Source organism: Chenopodium album, chromosome 1, assembly GCF_948465745.1.
Source record: "Chenopodium album chromosome 1, dcCheAlbu1.1, whole genome shotgun sequence".
Taxonomy (NCBI): domain Eukaryota; kingdom Viridiplantae; phylum Streptophyta; class Magnoliopsida; order Caryophyllales; family Amaranthaceae; genus Chenopodium; species Chenopodium album.
Window position 1 is genome coordinate 77743526 of NC_137834.1, and position 20697 is coordinate 77764222.

Sequence of the window (20697 nt, forward strand, 5' to 3'; positions counted from 1 at the left end):
CAATGTGTGTGCTGCAGAGGTCACATGTCACATCCTGAATTGGGACTCCCCGGTGGTGGAGCTCACTTTTCACTACCAAAGCGCTGTGGAGTAACTTCCATAAGAAGAGTTTCCACTTCGGTTGTAAATGAAGGGACTAAAGGGTTTTCCAAAAAGGATTAAAAAGTTGAGGAGCATCCTATTGTATGAGGAATGTGTAACCCGTCTTGACTGGATAATTCCCGGAGACAGTGCGCTCCCAGAATTGGAAGTCAGCTTCATTTACCTCAGGCGCTTCCATAGAAAGAATTGTCACTAGTGGAAAAATCCTCATCCGTAACGGGCAAAAAGGGGCCATCCGTAACGGGCAGCGTCCGTTACGTATGCGGCCGTTACGGATGGCCATTGTTATTCGTAACGGACACTGTCCGTTACGAATAATGGGTTATTTGTAACGGGCACATGAAATGTCCGTTACGAATAACCCCGTTATTTGTAACGGACATGATATCTGCCCGTTACAAATAGTGTGTAACCCAATTTTAAAAAAAATCCAGCACATGTTGCTGTGCTGGATTAGCTATCTTGCATAAAAATTATAGCACAATTATTTTATTAATTAATTGAGATAAAAATATACTTCATATTTATACAATGAGAAAAAAAAAACATTTATTATTGCCTAAATAATTAAAACTAAAAACCTTCTGCTACATTGATTCTTTTTAGTCCAAAGCTATTTAACTTTTCAATGATCTTCTTAGTCCAAACCTTCTGCTTCATTGATTCTTCTTAGGCCAAAGCTATTTCTGCATCAGCTCAATCTCTTGCTGAAGGCCCCGTACTTGATCTGCAACATCGAATAATATATTGGCCTCTTGAATCAATATAGAGCCAATCCACTGGACAGCTGATACAACAATGGATTCTGCCATGGTTGTGATCTTTCCTTGGTGTTTACCTTAGTTTTCCTGTTGATTTCACATAAATGAATCAATATTAAAGATAGTCAATTCTAACTTACAACAAACACACACGCATTACAGGGAAAAAGAGAATTATGAGGTGCCTGACAGATCCTACTATAGCAATGAACCTTTTATTTGGGTGAAATTCTTAGATCTTTTCACAATTGAGGAAAGCTTATTCTTCAAATAACCAGAAAGATACATCAATGAAAGTAAATAATACTTATGTAACCAGAAAGATACAAATGCAATATATCTTACACTTTGGTAATTCAGGGGTTGTCCTATTTTATGGGTTTTAGGGTTTATCGTCCATGAATTTATTTGCTTCCGCTAGCACTCATAACCGTTACATACTCAATGCAACAATGACAATAATTTATTCATATATATGATCACAGTTTTTCAATATACTAGCTAATGCAGTAATTCATATGACACAATGCAACAGACAACAGATAGCACTTTATTCAAAACTTCCAACACACAGCAGATAGCACTTTATCTTCCACAGGTTTTTTTTATCACTAGGCCTAATCCTTGCAGTACTGGCAGACATGAACAAATTATTTCACACTAAAACTAAAACTAAAAACTAAAATGTCAAAAAAAAAGTAAAACCTTAAATCATGAAACTCTTAAACCTTAAAGTCAAATCAGTAATCAGGTAATGCATTATAATCAATTAATGAATCAAGATCACAAAATTCGGATTCCAGGAAATTCTTAAACTTCAAATCATGTTCATCAGCTAAACACATCAAATACTTAAAACTCTGTTATAAATCTTTAATCATATATCATTTTATCCAATTTTTCAATTCAACAATCCAATAACTTTGATGTACAAGGATTCATATAAAAATGAAGCAATCAATCCACAAAACATGAACAAAAAAAAAAAGCATAAAAATCGTAAAACAATCTAAAATCCAAATAATCAAACATCAAAATTAAACATGAAAAAATTCATCAATTAATCTACTTCATCAGATCTGAACCAAAAACCAATCAAATTATAGAACAAAATCAATTGCAAAAAACAGTCAAACCAAAATCAATTTGAGGTTATTTTAGTGGCTTCAACTTTACAAAATTAAATTAGCTTTTAGGTTGCACACATGAGGTGTTGAGAGAGAGAGAGAGAGAGACACCTATGCACACAATGTATAACTGATTTTTACTTATATAAATCCCCCCTCCCCAAACAGAGCCTAACTCACTCAATAAGCATTTTCTCTAGTAAAGCCAAAATGCATACCTGTAGCTCCCAAGGGATGTCCAAGGGCTATTGCTCCCCCATTAACATTAACTTTCGCTGGATCGAGGTTCATCTTTTTACAACAGTAAACATACTGAGATGCAAAGGCCTGCATTGAAAATGGATGTTACAAATTTGAGAAATGGTGTTGAAGTCACCAACTGAAAATATGAGGCAGCTTGTTCAGAGTGCTAACCTCATTTATCTCAAATAGATTGATATCGTTAAGCTTTAAATCTTGGCCCGAGTTAAACATGTATGACAGATGCTCCACAGCTTTTGATCCACTAACAACAATGCTTTGCACCTGTCAAAAGATGTTTTCTATTTGAGTATCTGTTACTGAAGGCAACTGTAAAATTTGAGATTGCAAGTGAATTTACATACACCGAGTACTCAATAATAAACTCACTATGAAAGAAGAACTAACTGTCAATTTGATATCTGACCAATTACTAGTCACAAATCAGATATATGACAAAACCAAATTGGTAAAATTGGTCCAATTCCAAACCAAACCAATTCAATTGGGACTGATATATACCTTTTTACATTAAATCATGAAAATCTTCATGATTTGTATCTACTCATATTACTTGATCAGCCCACAAATAATCCTCTGATTAGGCTTGAACATATATATTAAAAAATAGATTGATATCGTTAAGCTTTAGCTCGACATATTTCACAGCAGCAAGAATGGCAAAAGCTGGGCCAAACCCCATAACAGAAGGATCCACACCAACAGCAGTAAAGCTCCTAAAACACAGGATTAATAGTAGCAATTCAACCTTACAAATAAACTACAGTATTTCTCAAACAACAAACTCACAAAATCAAACAAGTGCGGAAAATTTAAGATTAAAATACACAATTGAAACCGAAATTCATTTCCAACACTATTACTTCCTCTAAATCAACATGCAAACAAAAAACATCAAACACAGAAAACATAATTCAATTATGAAATTCGTAAAAATGGAAATTCAAACGCAAACAAGATCTAAAATCATAGCAGAAAATGCAGAATCAATAGAAAAGAGAAAACACATACAAAGATCCACGATTGTAGAGGTCGATAGAAACGGAGATACGTTCGACGCCATTGCTGAGCTTTGTAAGGGTAGCCTTCTTGTGAGCTACAGTAAAAGCTGATTCCGAATCCCCCATTGCTGAGATTGAACATGAAGCAAGAATCATAGCAAAAATTACAAACCCTAATTGATTGATTGAAGCCGCCATTATTGAATTCTCTGAAGTTGCAGATTGAGAATTGAAAGGGGAGAATTTTCGAAATGTGAAGAACGAAAGAGAAGCGGAAAAATTCCCAAAACTAAGTCATTTAAATCGATTTTCCAAGAAATAAAAACAAAATTCCCAAATATAATTTTAAAATCCAGAAAAATCATAGAACTTGAATAAAAAAAAGGGTAACAAGTAACAAAAAATTAAAAGAAATAAGATCTAAGAACCTTGTAAGCGGTGGTTTCCAACGATCTAACCTTTGATTTCTCCGTTGCCGTTAGTGACTTCTTCCTCTTTTTCACCTCTTATTTCACTTCCTCCTCTTGGTTTTCAACAATAAACTAGCAAAAATCATTCAAATAAAAATCAGATTATAATCTAATTATAAAACCCAAAAATTCTACCAATTTGAATCTAATTGCTACAGATCTAGTAGCAAAAACAAAACATAAATTTAAAAAAAATGCATAATCAAGAGGAAAGAGAATATGGAGGTAAGCAGAGGTGGTAAAGAGAGTAAAAGAGAATGAATCTTGAGGAAAGAGAAAGACATTGAGTTCTAAAGAGGAGAGAGAAAGGTAGTGAGTGAGTGAAAGAGAAAGTTAGAGGATGATTTCTGAGGAAAGAGAAAGAGAGGGGAGTGAAGGCTGAGGAGATGTGTGAAACCCTAAGTAACTAATGGGCTCATCTCACCAACGCCTGGACCAATCATTCGTAACGGGCCCATGATGTCCGTTATAAATAGTATACTATTCGTAACGTGCGGTATTTTGTCCGTTACAAATATAATAATATTCGTAACGGACATTATTTTGCCCGTTACGAATACTATTTATTCGTAACGGACACTATTTTGTCCGTTACGAATAAATAAGTATTCGTAACGGACACTATTTTGCCCGTTACGAATATCTTAATTGTAACGGGCAAAGCTTTGCCCGTTACAAATAGCCTGTTACGAATGAGATTTTTTCCACTAGTGTGTAGAAGCATCCAAGGGTGTGAAACACTGTTGAACCTTAACAACATCCCAGGATAAAGTCTGCGGATGAATGAAGTAATTGACCGTCCAATCTTTCGCTGCATCCAGAAGGATACCTAATTTGAATTCCGGAATAGTACCATTGACCCAGTTAGCTTGCCCTTCAAGTATGGAGTGGCCATCACCAACTTTCCAGCTGCACCCTTTGGAGAGCATTGCATCCGCACGAAGAAGACCACGAAGGCCGTAAGAGCTTCGACCCGAATAACGTCGAGTAGGAGGTGGAGTACAAGAAAGGAATTGAGCACGGGCTGTAAAGACTCTGGATATGAGCAGCTGGGGGTTGTGAACTATTCTCCAAACTTGCTTCATAAGAAGAGATTTATTTAAAGTCGAGATACAACGAATACCCAATCCCCCCATACCCCTGGGAAGATGCATCTCCTGTTTACCAACCCAGTGAATACCCTGAGTTCTAGAATGAGACTAGAAAATTTTTAACCACAGGGAATCAATTTTCCCTGCTACTAAAGCCGATATTTCAAAGCAAGAAAGAAGATGAGAAGCCATAACCACTAGAATGGAGTTAATGAAAATTAACTTTTGAGACTAAGAAAGACGGGCAGCATTGAGCGTCGTAATACGGGCGACTATTTTATCGATAAGAAACTGGAAACAATCCTTTTTCTTCTCCACAAAGTCAATAGGGGATCCAAGATGATGGTCAAACACCTGAACCTGTGTCATCCTTAGAATGGCCTTGAACTCAAATTGAGCAGGCAAAGGAGTGTTAGGGCTGAACTTAATTAATGACTTGTGGAGGTTAAGCTCCTTTCCTGAGATTTTGGTGAAGCGTTGGATGATATGTAGGATATTAGTGCAAGAATAGGTACTAGCTTGAAAGAACACCATCGCATCGTCATCAAAGAATAAATGGGAGATTACTGGGCAGTCCTTGGAAATTTTAATACCCTGAAACAGTTGTAAATCTTGTCCCAAGTGAAGCATTCGGGAAAATATATCCATGCAGAAGAGGAAGAGAAAAGGGGACAAAGGGTCCCCCTGGCGAAGGCCACAATTAGGCCTGAAGGAATCAGAAGTATTCCCGTTGATGAGGTGTTTGTAGGAGACCGTAGAAATGCATTGCTGAATCATTTGAAGCCATCGAGCAGGAAATCCATAGGCCTGAAGAACTTGTAAAAGGAAACTTTAATGGATTCTGTCGTAAGCCTTACTCATATCAATTTTGAGCGCAGTAGTCCAATTGGCACCAGTCTTAGCCGAATTAATTTTTTCCATCAACTCATGGGACATAAGGATATTATCCGACATAACCCTGCCTTGGACAAAAGCATGCTGAGAGTCAGCTATAAGCAAAGGTAAGTAGGGCCGAATCCTAGCTACCAAGCACTTAGAGGCGCATTTGTAGATTGTATTACAAAGGCTAATGGGGCGAAGATGTGTGACTTGCGTTGGTGAGGTAATCTTTGGAATCATGACCAGGAGTGATTGATTCCATTCCTTGAGAAGGAAACCAGAGTGAAAGAAACTTTGAATCGTTGCAACAACCGAATCCCCAACCTTATGCCAATGAAGTTTGAAAAATTCAGCCATCACACCATCCGGATCTGAGGATTTACAGTTCCCCAAATCAAACATAGCATCTTGTATTTCCGCAGCAGTAAAAGGTCGTTCCAGATTATTAACCTGAGCAGAAGTAAGCAAAGGAAGATGCAGTTCCTGCAGGACAGTATCAATCTTCGGATCATAAGTTGGAATAGCATCACACTTAAAAGTTTCCTTCGACGAGTGGACAACAATTCTTTGGACCTCATGTTGACCACTCTGTAAAACACCTTGGTCATCAAACAAGGAAGAGATGGAGTTCTTCTTTTGACGACACTTGACCTTTGAAAATAAGAGTTTAGAAGAGGAATCACCGTTTAGAATCCAATTCTTCTTACAACGCTGTCTCCAGAACTGGAGTTGTAACAATATATTTTCTTTTGAATTAACTATATTGGATAAATACGAAGAAGTGTCTAAGATAGACTGAATTGCCTCCCCTTCCATCGAAAGGTCGTCACTGAAGTTTTTCCAATCCACACCCCAAAATTTCTTATTATTAAGGCACCAGTTCCTAATAAGTATTCGAACCGAACCCAGCTTTTTTGAGAGAGAAAACATAGGTGATCCGACAGTTTGCATCTGCCAAGTGTGTGAAACAAAGTCATGGATTTGTTGGTAATTAAGACACCAATTATCCAATTGATAAGGTCTATTGGAATGTGAATGAAAGGGAGAGTCTTCAAAGATAATGGCCGCATGATCCAAAACAAGAATGGGTTGATTGAGCAACCTGCTTTCCGGGAAATTCATAAACCAATCAGGGGTCATGTAAGAACGATCTAGCCATTGTAGAATGAGTTAATCACCATCCCGATTATTTGACCAAGTGTAAGATGGGCCTTTGAAAGGTGTTGAGATAAGACTCGATTTTAGTCTAAAGTCAATAAAGGACTCCCACCCTCTAATAACATTTGAACCACCAATCCTATCATAATGATGCTCGACCTGATTGATATCCCCAATAATCAAGGTATTAGGAACAATAGCCAACAAGTCTAAGATTAGGCCTCAAACTTGGGGACGATCTTCTAAAACCGGAGCACCATAAGCAAACATTACACATTTATCTATTTCATTAGGAGTTTTTACATTACAAAGTACAACATTCGTAGAGCAAAAGACACAAGAAATATCTTCCGAACCATACCCAAAAACAACTAAGCCACCACTAGTACCTAACGCATCCTGGTTGATGGGAGAAGGATCTTACATTGTGCCAACACCTTCACCGAGTAGCGATATGAATTTGAGGGTATGTGATCTCATAGATGTTGAAAGGGGTTGCTGGGATAAGGTGGTGATTGATGCCACATTTGCAGTGACTGATAGGAGGGCAATCCTCGATTTGCCTCTTTCTAATTCTTGGCCGTGTGATAGACGGTATTGGTGGCCTACATCGAACGGTATTTATACTGTTAAGAGTGGGTATTGGCTTGGGCGTCTTGGGAATTTGAGGACTTGGGAGCTGTTTCATGGATCAGGTGAGACAGACTACTGGAGTTTGATATGGAATATTGACGGTCCGCCAAAGCTAAGCCACTTCCTCTGGAGAGCGTGCAAAGGGCATATGGCAGTCATGGGGGTGCTACACAAACGTCATATGCAAGACTCCATGGCTTGTACAATTTGTGGTGCAAATGAAGAGAAAATTATGCACGTTATCTTTCACTGTAAGTATGCAAAGGAAATTTGGGCAACTAGTGATTTCTTGGAGCTTTTAAATGAGGCCCCTGTTTCTTCTTTTGCTGATTGTCTAGTGTGGTATGCGAAGAAAATTAATAAAGACAATTTGAGGGTCTTTGCAGCCCTTGTTTGGGCGTCTTGGTATTGCAGGAACTTGCACGTGATGGAGAAGGATGATAGCTTCAATCCTGTCATGGTGGCTGCTGGTTTTTCCAGATTATGTGCTGATTATTTCCTCTATAGAGCACGAGTTGGGGGTGTAGTGAGGGGAGCTCAAGTACTATCTGCAGCTCGTTGGTTGTGTCCTCCAACTGGGGTGTTTAAACTTAATGTCGATGCTCACATTTCTGGTCAGGGATTCGTGCAGCTGGGGGTGGTGTTTCAATGTGACCAAGGTGGTTTGTTGGCAGCAGCGGTGAAGAGAATTAATGCCAACTGGACCCCCGAAATGGCAGAAGCAGGTGCAGCTAAGTATGGGGTTGAATTGGCACTAAGGTTGGGCTTCGATAAGGTCATTCTTGAATGTGATGCAAGTTCTACTGTTCGAGCAATTCAATAGCAAACTACGGGTGTAGCTCCTATTTTCCTATTCTATGAGGATATTGCTAGATTGAGTGGTAGTTTTTCTTATTTCTCATGTAATCACATTAAGCGAGCGGGTAATACAGTTTCTCATACGGTGGCTAGGTGGGATACAAATCGATATGAGGAACGAATATGTATGAACTCTTTCCCTCAAACTCTCCATACTTTGGCGGAGCTTGATTTAATATAATTTCGATCACTCGGTTTCCTTAAAAAAAAAAGTACCTAACACATCCGAGCCCTTGACAAAGGCGGGATTATTACAAGCAAGCATACCAGAAACTACATAAACAGGAACCTTATTTTCACTAAGAAACAGAAAGTTAGGTTTAAACCTATGTACAAGCCACAAAACATAAGGAAGTTTAGGGGAGTTATAGTCATTTAAGCCCCGACAATTCCATGATGTAACAATCATGGACACCTTGGGACCTGTGAAGGGCCAGCCGCCAAACCAAAAGCCACACGCGAAGGAGAATTAATAGTAGCAGAAAGAGCAGTAACATTCGACCAAGTTGGAGGTGCAAAAGAAGCAGCAAGAACATCAGTTTTGTGATATTTTAAGGTGGAAGTAACCCAAGTTTCTGTTGCCTTCCTTTTGTTTCGAGTATGAGCAGTATGTGCCTTATTGAATTCAGCATTCAAAAAGGCAGAAGAAGAAGAGCCATGAAAGCCCAAGTCAGCAGCCACCGAGACATCAGAGAAACATTTCTCATGTGGCGTAGGACTTAGTGGCGGAAGTGAGAAGCCACCCTTGCTGTACAAATTAAGGTTTTTAATTTTCCGACGCTTTTGATACCAAGTGGAGCCAGCATAGCCAAAGAAAGGGAGTTGCTCATAAGATCTGCAACGATAAAACGGGCCTTGGTGACCACGCTTCTTAGGCAAGGCCGCATCAGGTTGTTGGTGCGGGTATGGTTCCGGTGTAGAACGCTTGGAGCGCTTAGAGGGCTGCCCATCAGAATTATTCCGAGCAGAAGAGAAAGACCAAGAACCACAAGAAGCCACTGCATCCGAAATTGAGAGTGAAGCAAAAAGAAACGGAACATCTCCACCCATAGGAGCATGTCGAACAGAAGGTGCAGGGGAGTCAGAGCATGAATCATCTGAAAGAAAGCTGTCCTCCATCTCGGCTGACATTCGAAAGCCACCCCCCACATTAGAAGTTGTTCTAAACCTTGTGAATGGTGCGTATGGGTCGCCTACAGGGACAACAACTCTATTTTCAGCAATAAACCTTGTTGAATTGGGTTTGTGATACGATTTTGGAGTAGTAGGATCAGTTTCTGAAGAAGTGTTGTCGTTGTTCCTTTGCTCCAAAACAGAACCGTAGACAGAGGCCGAAGAGACAGAGGTCGGTGATGTAGAAGCAGGAACCACATTACTCGTGTGAGACATGTAGCCATTTTAGTAGACTCCATTAATGGGAATGAAACCAGGTTCTAAATTATCATTATTATCCCTGCAGGATCAGCAACATTCGCGTGACCATTCGGTAGAGTATTATCCCCCCCCCCCCCGCACCTGACAAATGTGAGTCTGAATTAGCAGAATCTTCGCCTCCTTCAGGTTCCTGATTATCGTCACCATCTTGATCATTATCATTATCATCCGGATTTGCATCATTATCCTCAGAATTTTCATTATTATGACCATTCAAATCATCATCATCATTACCCGAACTAGAACTATCCTCATTAAAATCGAAGTCTTGTGCCAAAACAAGCAGATTAACTCCAGTATTTCGATTCCTGAAATTTGCCTGAGAGCCTTCGATCATATTTGTATACAAGGGCCGAGTATTTTGATTGTAAAGCACTGTTAAACCTTGAGATTCAAACGTTTCCAATCTAGCTTGAATTCTCCTATTAGCCACATAATCGGAACAACAACAGAATTCTGAAAAGTGTCCTACACACCCACACTTTTTGCAAAATTTGAACACACCCTCGTAAACTAAAATATATCCATATCGGCTCAGATTCTCCAGGAACGAAACATCCAGGTATTAAAGGTTTTGAAAGATCAATTAAAATTTCACTGCTAGAAAATTGCTAAATCTCGACGGAAAATTTCCGTCGGAAACACCCCGTTTTCCGACGGAATTCCGTCGGAAGCAGTTGTCGCAATATGTGTTGTAGCAAAAATGACCTATTCCGACGGAATTTCCGTCGGAAAAAGGGTTTTCCGACGGAATTCTTTCTGTCGGACAACATATTCTGGCCTAGGAAAGTCCGTCGGAAATTCCCAACGAATATGATTCCGCCAGAAAATTCCGACAGAAAATTCTATTAAAAAAAAAAAAAACTGCACCCCACCCAGAACCACCAGCCTCCACCCAGAACCACCAACCCCACCCGGAACCACCAGCCTCCACGAAGAACCACCACCCCCACCCGAGAACCACCGCACACCGACCCCAACCACAAACCCTTATCCCACCACCACCAACACAAACCTAGTAAATTAAACACCACCACCACAAACTCAGTAAATTAAACACCACACACCACCACCACAAACCCAGTAAATTAAACACCACACACCACCACCACAAACCCAGCAAATAAAACACCAAAAAACGAAAATTAAACCCATAAACACGAAAATCAAACCCCAACAAAACGAAAATCCCCCCAAATCGAAAATTAACACCAAAAAACAAAAATTAGCCCATAAATCTAAAAATTAACAACAAAATCGAAAAATTCCACACAAAATAAATCAAAACCTGTAGATCTACATATTTAAACAAATTTCGTTAAAAAAAAAACATTAATTTTGTTACAGGAAATATATAAATATACAATTATCTAATAAAATTCATAAATTTACATAACAATTACAAAAAAGTAACTAGATCTACAATCTAACCTAAATTAAAACTAGATCTACAAAACAAAAACCTTGAGAGTGGGTGGCTCGATACGGTGGTTGTTGACTTTGTAATTGTTGCGTCGTTGTTGTTGCGGGTTGATGTTGTGGCGGTCGTCGTTGTTGTTGCGAGTTGATGTTGTGGCGGTCGTCGTTGTTGTTGCGGGTTGATGTTGTTGCGGATATAGACAAGAGAAAGATAAGAGGAAAGGAAAGGGAAGAGGAGAGAAGAGGAAATGGAAGAGGATAGGCGAAAGAGATTGAAAGAGAGGAGGGGCTGAGCCACAGAGGGAAAAGAGAAATGAGAAGAGAAGAGGAGAGGAGAGAGAAAGAGTGAGAAGGAAAAGGGGAAAGTGAAAAGAGGCGGAGAGGAGCGGTAGATGTTTAGGGTTTTTTTTTAAATAAGTGATTTTTTTTAAAAAAGAACTTCCGACGGAAATTCCGTCGTAAATTTCCGACGGATACAAATTCCATCGGAAAATTAAATTTCCGACGAAATAATCCGTCGGAAAGTACATATTTTTCGACGGAAATTTCCGACGGATTTTCGAGGGAATTTTTTATTTCGTCGGAAATATACGACGGAATATAATTCCGTCGAAATTTTTGGTTTTTCTGACGGAATTTCAGGTTCGTCGGAACCTTTCCGTCGGAATTCGACCTGATTCTTGTAGTGTTTGCCCACGGAACTCAGGTTGCTCAGGTAGCCCATCCCCATCATATTCAAGCGTCTCAACCAACCCTACAAGGTCTAGGGTTTTGACAGCCCATTCGGGATCGAGATACCCAAAAGGCAGCCCATAAACATGCACCCACGACCTCGTCATATCAAAATTAACATTAGCCGGAATAGTAAACCTATTACACCTACGGACATTGCAAATTCTACCATCCAAAACGAAGGAGTGTTGCTCAAGTATCTACGTCCGCTAAAATTGAGCATGCAAAGACAAAGTAACAACCAGTACGATGGACAATAATATTACCTCGTGTGAGCCATTGAGTATCGACCATCTGTTGAACGAGCGACCGACATGGAGGATTGGGCCCAAAGAATCTTCCAACAACCGCCTTGTTCCAGTCAATATTAGTAAGATAATGCTCCAAAGGTTGGTTTAAATACACACCCGATTGATACACGATCCAATGATTGGAATTTGCCATATTAAAAGCCAACACAGGACAGAATTTTAAGGGGAGAAGTAAAGACGTGTACTAATTGAAGAACAGAGCAGTAGAAATTTAATTATATTAGAAGTAAAAATCTGGAAGATGAATTTTGGGTAGGTAAATCCCAATTATAATCGTTAATGAGGAAAAGGAGACACTAAGGTGTCTTGCATGAATACCACGTGTAGAAACAGGAAGTAAGAAGTGGTGAGCAAGCTTGAATGGTGGGGCAACTAAGAATAAGACTTAAGAAATAGGAAAGGCTCCTCAGAATGTAAAAGTTGAATAAAAAAACTTAAAAAGGATTGATTGGTTAACAATTTAATAATCTTGGCAGAATAAGACTAAAAAACCAAGAATTAATTGTTAGTATTGGAGGAGAAAAGGAGATTGAAGCTGAAAAAACCTCAAGAACAAAGAAGAAACCTTAGAACCCTAGGCACCGACTCAAATTTTGAGAGAGAATTTGACCCGCTAGCTTAAATAGAAGAGATATATACTATTATTTACATAAAAATAATTGATAACTATTTCGTGCTTTATAGCAGCAAGACAACATTCCCATTTTAAATTTTGGCTCTTGATTGACACATTTTTCGTCAATCAAAATAGATCAAAGTGTATATGACTATATTCTATAGCTCAAAAATAAAGTGAAGATCACATTTATACTTACACTAGCTAGGTACAATATTGTCCAACATAAACTTCTTCAAGAGAGCTAAGGGTCTGTTCTCATAAACTGAACTGAACTGAACTGAGTTGAGCTGAACTGAACTGAACTTAACTGAATATTTTATAAGAGAAGGAAATTAGGAGCTGAACTGAACTGAAAATAAACGTATGAGAAAAGGACCTGAGTTGCATCTTTTTTGAAAAAGGGTCTTCCACCGGAGCTTGTGATTGGGGCTTGGTTTTCTGTAAATTTTAGGAAATTTTGTCTAAAATCACCTATTAAGAGTATGTTCTCATTGACTGAACTGAACTAAATATTTTATAAGAGAAGGAAATTAGGAGCTGAACTGAACTGGACTGAACTGAACTGAATTGAACTGAAATGAGCTGAACTGAACTGAACTGAACTAAATTTCAACGTAAGAGAACAAACCTGTAAACACCCATTTGTGTCTCCCCACAACCAAACCCAGTGATGAGTGTCTTTCACGTCGAATCATAATCGAATGAAACGAAAGTGTGGAAAGGTCTAGTGTTGCGGAAAGTTTTATTTCTTTTCTCTTCTCTCTGTTTTTGAAAACATTATTTTAAGAAAACAGCCAATCCAGTTTGGTTGGTCCATGATATGGGTCCAATAGTGGTGTAGTTGGATGGGGTTTGCAAAGACCTTTCTAACGGTATATTATAAGCCCAATTCCGATGAATATTGAGGAAGTTATGGCCAATTTACTAAACTGGACCTGGTTTGAGCTTTAAGTACGGCCCAATGATCTAGGGGAGGGCCTAATATGATTTATCATTCCTAATGCAATTAGGAATGGTTTTGGTCTTCTAGAACATTCTAGAAGGTTCTTATCATTCTTAATTCAATTAGGATTCTTCAGAGTTTTAATTAGATCAAATAGCATTTTCGACTGAGATTATATTATTTTATCTTCCAGTATGGGAAATTTATCAGATTTTCGAAAACGCGTTGAATTCCGAATTGGCGTCCAACCCCAGGCCTTGGCGCCTGGAACCAGGATTGGCGCCAGACGCCAGCATTGGCGCCTGGCGCTAGCCACTAGTCCTGGCGCCAATGAGCCAGGGCTGGCGCCAATGTGTTTTTGTGGTCTTCAGACTCTGTTTTGATAAATTATCTTTTTTGGATGATTTTCTCTATAAATATCGTATCAAAAAACTCCGTTTTCATCATCAATTACCATTCATTAATTCTCTTCATCTACAAACAATTCATCTCTTTTCATCAATTTTCAATAACATTAATTCTTTAGCATACTTTCATCTTTCTTTTCTAACTTTGCTTTTTTAATACAAAATTCCGCATTCACAAGATCTAGAAACACCTAGCCATATTCGAAGTTGCCTTCGCCCTAGACGTGAAAGGTTTTAATTTCTGAGGGTTTGGTCCCAAATCTCTCTTTCAATTATTTAATTTAATTGTTTTGATTATTATTTTCCTTGAAGTTACTAACGTGTGTATTTTGTTATTAGAAAGAGGTACGAGGCATCCAAGTAAGTACTTTAATGGTTTTATTGATATTATGATGTAGATATCATGTTTATATTGTTATTAGGATATTCCTAGTATCATGTCTAGGGTATTTTTAATATTAAATATGATTGCTATGATGCTTCCTATTTTCTTCCTAATGTTTATTCATGTTAGTATCATGTTAGGGTTAAAGATTTGATTTTTGTTGCTTAGTGACATGCTAGGGTTTGTTATTAATCTTGTTAGTATCATGCCTAGGATCTTGCTATGCTTTAACATGATTATGATTATTATGATTATGATTGATATTGTTATTATTATAATTATTATTCATGATGTTATTTATTTATTATTGTTTGATCACCTTTATTGCATGTTAAAGGGAATTTGTACTTGTAATCACGCTTAATAAGATATTAATAATCTTGTTTAGGGTTAATTGTGATTATAATTCAAGTGATCGCCAATAATAGTTTGTTTGTGCATTAAATTCAACCAACATAGATTAAACAGGTTTAGGGTTAATCCTATTGATTGTATGTTAGTCAGAAAGCGCACATGAATACGAACAGAATAAAGTAGAGGCCTATTATTAGGGCAGGTTCAATCTCTTTTAGGTTGGATTTGTACCATCATCCCCGAACCCTTATTTGGTTCATGACCTTATGGAGTTGACGATCTCTTGGATCGTTAAGGGGTGTAACCTTCACCTCGTGAATGGTTTACAAGTTCCTAAAAAACTTGTTGGCGACTCTTTTGCTCTATCTTCTTCCCTTTTGGACGCCACCGTACTTTAGTGTATGATCACAGTGGGGTTCAAGCTAGTGGGATTTTTAAGGCTTGAAATTATTCCCCACAGTTTTTGGCGACTCCACTGGGGAGGATTTCTATTTTAATTCCTGAATTTGTTTCGGCAATGATTTAGAATGAGTGGATGAGACTCGAAAAGTTCTAAGTATTTCATGTGCGTAATTTTGATTAACATTATTTTCATATGCATAAAAAGGTTCTCATTGGAAAGACCATCCGTAATGAGTAAAAAACATAAGGATTTTTACACGTAGGAAATTTGAGAAATGTCTTTCACAACTAGGACTGAAATAACACCACGCGAAACTGGATGATTTTATTGAGCACAGAAAGCTGCTGAGGCATGTGGGAAGTAGCGTCAGGGGCCAGAGCTTGGCGCCATACTTTTAGCCGTAGCGCCAGACGCCAGTATTGGCGCCAGGCGCTACAGTTAAAAGTTGGCGCCAGTCTCTGTTTGCTGGCGCCAATTTCCCCCAATACCGAGCCAGAAATATGCGTTCTAATTTCGACCGGTTTTTCGTATTGTTTGCTCGATCCTACTTCCTGATTGAATTTTTTCTCACTTTTCTGAAACCCATATGTGTTCTACATATGGACATAACCTTCTGGGAATTCATGCTCTATCTACCCGATTGAACGCTCCTGGCAACAAAGGGTACATCTAAGAGGTTGAATTCACCAAACCATGGAAGTGAGTTTTTTCTAAAAACTCGCGGTGTTCTATCCACACGCGTTAACCCTTCACGGTTAGGCTTCTACGCGGTGCATCTGAACAATTAACCATGGACCCTATTTGACTAAACCATATCCCGAACTTTAGAGAACTAGAGCCATGGTTAGGTTGCGAACTCATTGCATCATGTTGTGCCTACTTGACTAATTGTGCATTATTTGTTGTGCATATATATCCTATGCTCCTCTTAACCGTTTGTTGATTTGTCTTGAGATTATAATTGATGACTTAAAGAACTTTGCCTAATTAATTAATTAATTAATTAATTAATTAATTTGAATCAACAAAATTTTTTCTTTTAATCGGAATTGACCTAGTACGACTTTAGGCATACCCCAGTTGACTAATAATACCGAAAACAGTCCCAGACCGAGGCTCCAATATTGGTGCCAAAATCTGATCTGTAGCGCCACTGTATGGTGTGTAGCGCCAGACATTTACTAAAAAGTCTGGCGCCAATCACCATATTGTGACGCCAGTTCTGTCGCTTGGCCGACAGTTCGGATTATTTGTCGAGTCATCACCTACTGTCTAATTAGTCAGTTTTCTGTTTAAATTCGGTTAATTTTGCCGACAATAATGCTTAATTAAATCATTAATCGAGTCTTGGTCACATAGTCTAGCCACATGGTCATGACACGAGTCTTAACATGTCACCTACATTCACTAGTCTTAGCACACACTTTGAGTACACATCACCATGACCATGTCGTAGGTCCATGCATGAGTCGGTCTTTCCGTCATTTGAGTTGGGGGGTACATTCTAATTCTTCATATCCCTCCATCTAAATCTTTCTTCACATTCTTCCATCTTTCTTCACCTCCTCCATCCATTGCATGTTGAATAAAGTTTGAGTCAAATAATTAACAATAAATATCCCCAATTTCCTTTTCCACAGTACTTGGTCGAGGAGAGAAGGGCGATTAATCAAGGACAACCGCTTTATTCAAGTCTCACTTTTTGATAAACCGATTCGTCAAAAGAGGAAGGCTAAGAAGATAATGGCAACTCAAGAAGAAGTCAATGAGCTTAGGAACCAATTGGTTACCATGACTGAAACACTGAAACTACTCACCCTCAAAGTTGATGATCCCGTGAAGCAACAACGGATGGACCTCATGCAAGAAAGCTTGAGCAAGCTATCTAGTGACTACAAATTTCAGGACATGAGTTCGCAAGGGGTCTCGCTGGACAAGGAACTTCTTCCGCATAAGTTCAACGCCACTGACATCCCTAAATTCAAGGCAACAGATAACCCTTACTTCCATCTAAGAGCTTTTGAAACTATAATGAGCATTAAGGGTATCGATAAGAGGGTTTTCCCCTCTCTGTTCCCACTATCTCTTGAAACCGTTTGCCAACAATGGTTCTTCTCCCTTGACAAGGAGAAAACCTCTACCTGGGAATTGATAGCAAACGCTTTCGTTGATAGGTACAAGGGCAATATTCAAGTTGAAACCGATCATAGACAACTTGAGATGCTTAGACAAAAAGAGAATGAAGGCTTTACTTCTTTCTTTAATAAATGGAGAGAAACTTCCGCCAAGATGATTGAGGTCCCCACCGAAAAAGATTCCGTGAGGATGTTTATCAAGAATCTCCAAGAAAAGTATTCAAAGCACTTAAAATATCAACACAACTTGAATACTTTCAAGGCCGTCTATGACATAGGTATCGAGATTGAAGATGACCTCGCAAAGCAAAAAGCTACTAACAATAGCAACCACGGTGGCTGGAAAGGAAAGAAGAGCGACAATCCTTCTTCTTCCGAAAGCACCCACTCTAGTAATAATGTTAGTACCTTTGACCATAATGATGTCTTAGCCGTGGACAATCAAGGATCTAAAAGGAAACCCAGGCGAGAGTTCACATCCATTGGAATGACCTACGATGCTGCTTTCAATCATCTCTATGATCGAGGATTAATCAAACCTATTGGCCCTACCGAGGATCCAACACCAGAAAATCGATCTTCGAGATGGAATCCAAATTCCTATTGCAAGTACCATCGAGGAAACGGTCATACCACCGATCAATGCTACAGGTTTCAAAATCTCATTCAAGATCTCATAGAAGCAAATAAGATCCCATTGCCTCTAGCTAGCGAGAAGACTGGATGATGTCGGAGCAAACAACACAAGACAAGAGGCGAGCTTCAATGACAAGATTTCATGACCTCTTTTGTCTATTTCTTTTTCTTTTTTTTTTTTGCTTTCCCCAATAAGTCTAGCATAGGCACCTTTTCTTTTCCTTTAGATTATTTTGTAGTTTTTCTTTTCTTTTCCCTTTTTAATAAAATGAGCATTTATTTCCTTGCATATGATCATTTCATTAAAAAAAAAAAAAAAAAAAATCCATGTCGAATTAAGCACAAGGTATACCAATGATTTGAGGCACCTCTTGTAGCCACATCATATCTCCTTTCGCCCTTCAATTATACGATCCTTTCTTCATAAACCCTTTGAGCCTCGTCTAACGATAGACCTTTCTTTTTTCAACCTACATCTATCTAACCTTGGGATGGGATGGTGTGCAACTAATGCAATTTTCAATTTCATAAAAAGCTTGAGTAATTCAAAAAATAGCAAAAATAAGCAAAAGCAAAAATAAATGAAAGTGTACAAAAGGGCAAGTGTTCCAATGTCTATGATGTGAAAATATCTTTGATAAGAACACGTCTCAGATTGCGTCTCTTATCGAGTGCTCGGTACCGTGCCTGAGAAACATGAATGTCAAGTGAGTGATAGACCACATGATCGAGATTGCCCACACTTATTAAAATAAAATAAATGCTAAAGCAAACGAAAGAGCTAAAAAAAAAGAGTAGAAAACCTCAAGCATAAAAATACAAATATTCAAAAGCAAGGTTGCACACCTTGGGGGCTTATCTAGGGTCTTGAGCCTTTATCCCCTTCTTCTTTAAACCTTTAGCCTAACCACGTTACAACCCTTAAAAAGACCTTTTTGAGGTATACACACTTGTGCGAGGTTTGACTAGAGCTACGTTCGGCCTGATTCCTAACGGATACGTAGGCAACCTCCCATCGAGGTGCGGCCGTAATAAAAATGCATTCATATTCACATTCACACACTTACACCATGATCATATCAAGGGATCCCCTGTGCTCATCCCTATTCATTTAGAGCTAGACTTGGGGGCTTGATCCCTACATCATTAGCTTACCTAGCCTAAGAGTCACCATTATTTGGCTCTTTTAACAATAATATTTTCCCACACACTTAGCTCTTGCGGCCTAGCTTTAGTGTCACTATCACACACCGCACAGATACACGACCAAATATGCTTCCCTTAGGAACCCTTTGTCATGAAATCTTAACGTTGAAGCATGCCTTGTCATATCAACATCACTCATCAATCATAATCATCATAGCATCGAAGTATGAAGTGCTTAGCCTCCGTGCCTAAGTTACCCAAATACTTTCATTATGGAGTCAACCATTGAGATAGCCTAGGATGAATTAATCCTTGCACCTTGAGAGATAGTATCAAACAACATTTGACTAAGCTCATTCAACATGCATTCGAAAACTTTGATTTTCTTTTTCACGTCTTTCTTTTTCGGGAGAAAGTCGGTACCCTCCACAAAATTGACAGAAAATTTTTGCTTTTTTGCATTTTTCGAGTCGCACGATCACATTACAATGCACACACGAGTCATGTACACATTGAGTCATGTCGTTTCATATCACTTTGATTTGAGTCTAACACATGTGTCATTACACTTCGAGTCGAGTCAACCTCGAGTCAGTCAAACATATCGAGTCAAGTTTATACCTTGAGTCGTGTCAAGTCGATGAGTCAAGCAACATTAAGCCTTAGGTCAACCCTAAGATAATTAAAGAAATTGGCAAAGTTCTATAGTCAAAAATAAATACAGGTGCAGCAGAACAGGGAAGACCCTACTCCAGCGCCTGGCGCTAGAGATATCTTAGCAACGACAGAGCTCGAAGCCTCCCAGAAAGGTGATTTCGACCTCATACATCAATTTCGGGTTCCTTGGTACGCCAGTTAGCCCCTATAAGCAATTTGACATGATTAGTAGTCGGTTTGATTACAATTGCAATAAGTGATTGACCTGCAAAAAAAAATCGTCTCACTTAGCTTAAGCGCCTAAAACACTGGCTCATTACAATCGGTTCAAAAGCAAGCACTTAAACGACAATATTTCCAAATATGGATTGTCGCGCATTCTTATTAAACGAAAAAGTTTTCCAAAAATTGGATTGTCATCCCCAACTGACAATATTTCCAAAAATGGATTGTCGTGCATTTTCTTCAACGACAATTTTTCCAAGATTGGATTGTCATCTCTGGCAAAGTTTCCAAGCGTGGATTGTCGTGCTCCTTCTTTGTTTGGCAAGTTTTTCCAAGTTCGGTTTGTCATACATTCATACATCGCTGGCTAGTTTTCCAAAATTGGATTGTCATACACCCAGTTCCCTATAGCAAAATTTCCCAAAGGATTGTTGTAGGTCTCTACTCATCATAAATTTCGGCAAAAGTTCCTCAACGTGGATTGTCTTCAGCAAGTGGCAAATTTTCCCGAAGTGGATTGTCGATCGACTCTTTTTTGCAAATGTTCCAA

General features: G+C 38.7%; 1 protein-coding gene and 1 long non-coding RNA gene across 4 annotated transcripts; one reads left to right on the top strand and one right to left on the bottom strand.

Moving 5' to 3' along the window:
- Positions 1-564: 564 nt before the first annotated feature.
- LOC145558014 (uncharacterized) lies at positions 565-4120 on the bottom strand. 3 transcript variants are annotated; one of them, XR_014092352.1, is made up of 6 exons: positions 3711-4120; positions 3263-3380; positions 2753-2967; positions 2405-2515; positions 2209-2317; positions 565-950 (listed from the first exon to the last, which is right to left on the bottom strand). It is a non-coding gene; the product is annotated as an uncharacterized LOC145558014 (long non-coding RNA). The 3 variants fall into 3 exon arrangements; XR_014092351.1 differs by lacking the exon at positions 2753-2967 and having other exon boundaries at positions 3681-4114; XR_014092350.1 differs by lacking the exon at positions 2753-2967 and having other exon boundaries at positions 3711-4113.
- Positions 4121-7256: 3136 nt separating this feature from the next.
- On the top strand, positions 7257-8306 carry LOC145635930 (uncharacterized). Its single transcript, XM_081687311.1, has one exon. It carries the CDS (start codon positions 7257-7259, stop codon positions 8304-8306), a length of 1050 nt encoding a protein of 349 aa, XP_081543437.1.
- Positions 8307-20697: the final 12391 nt, after the last annotated feature.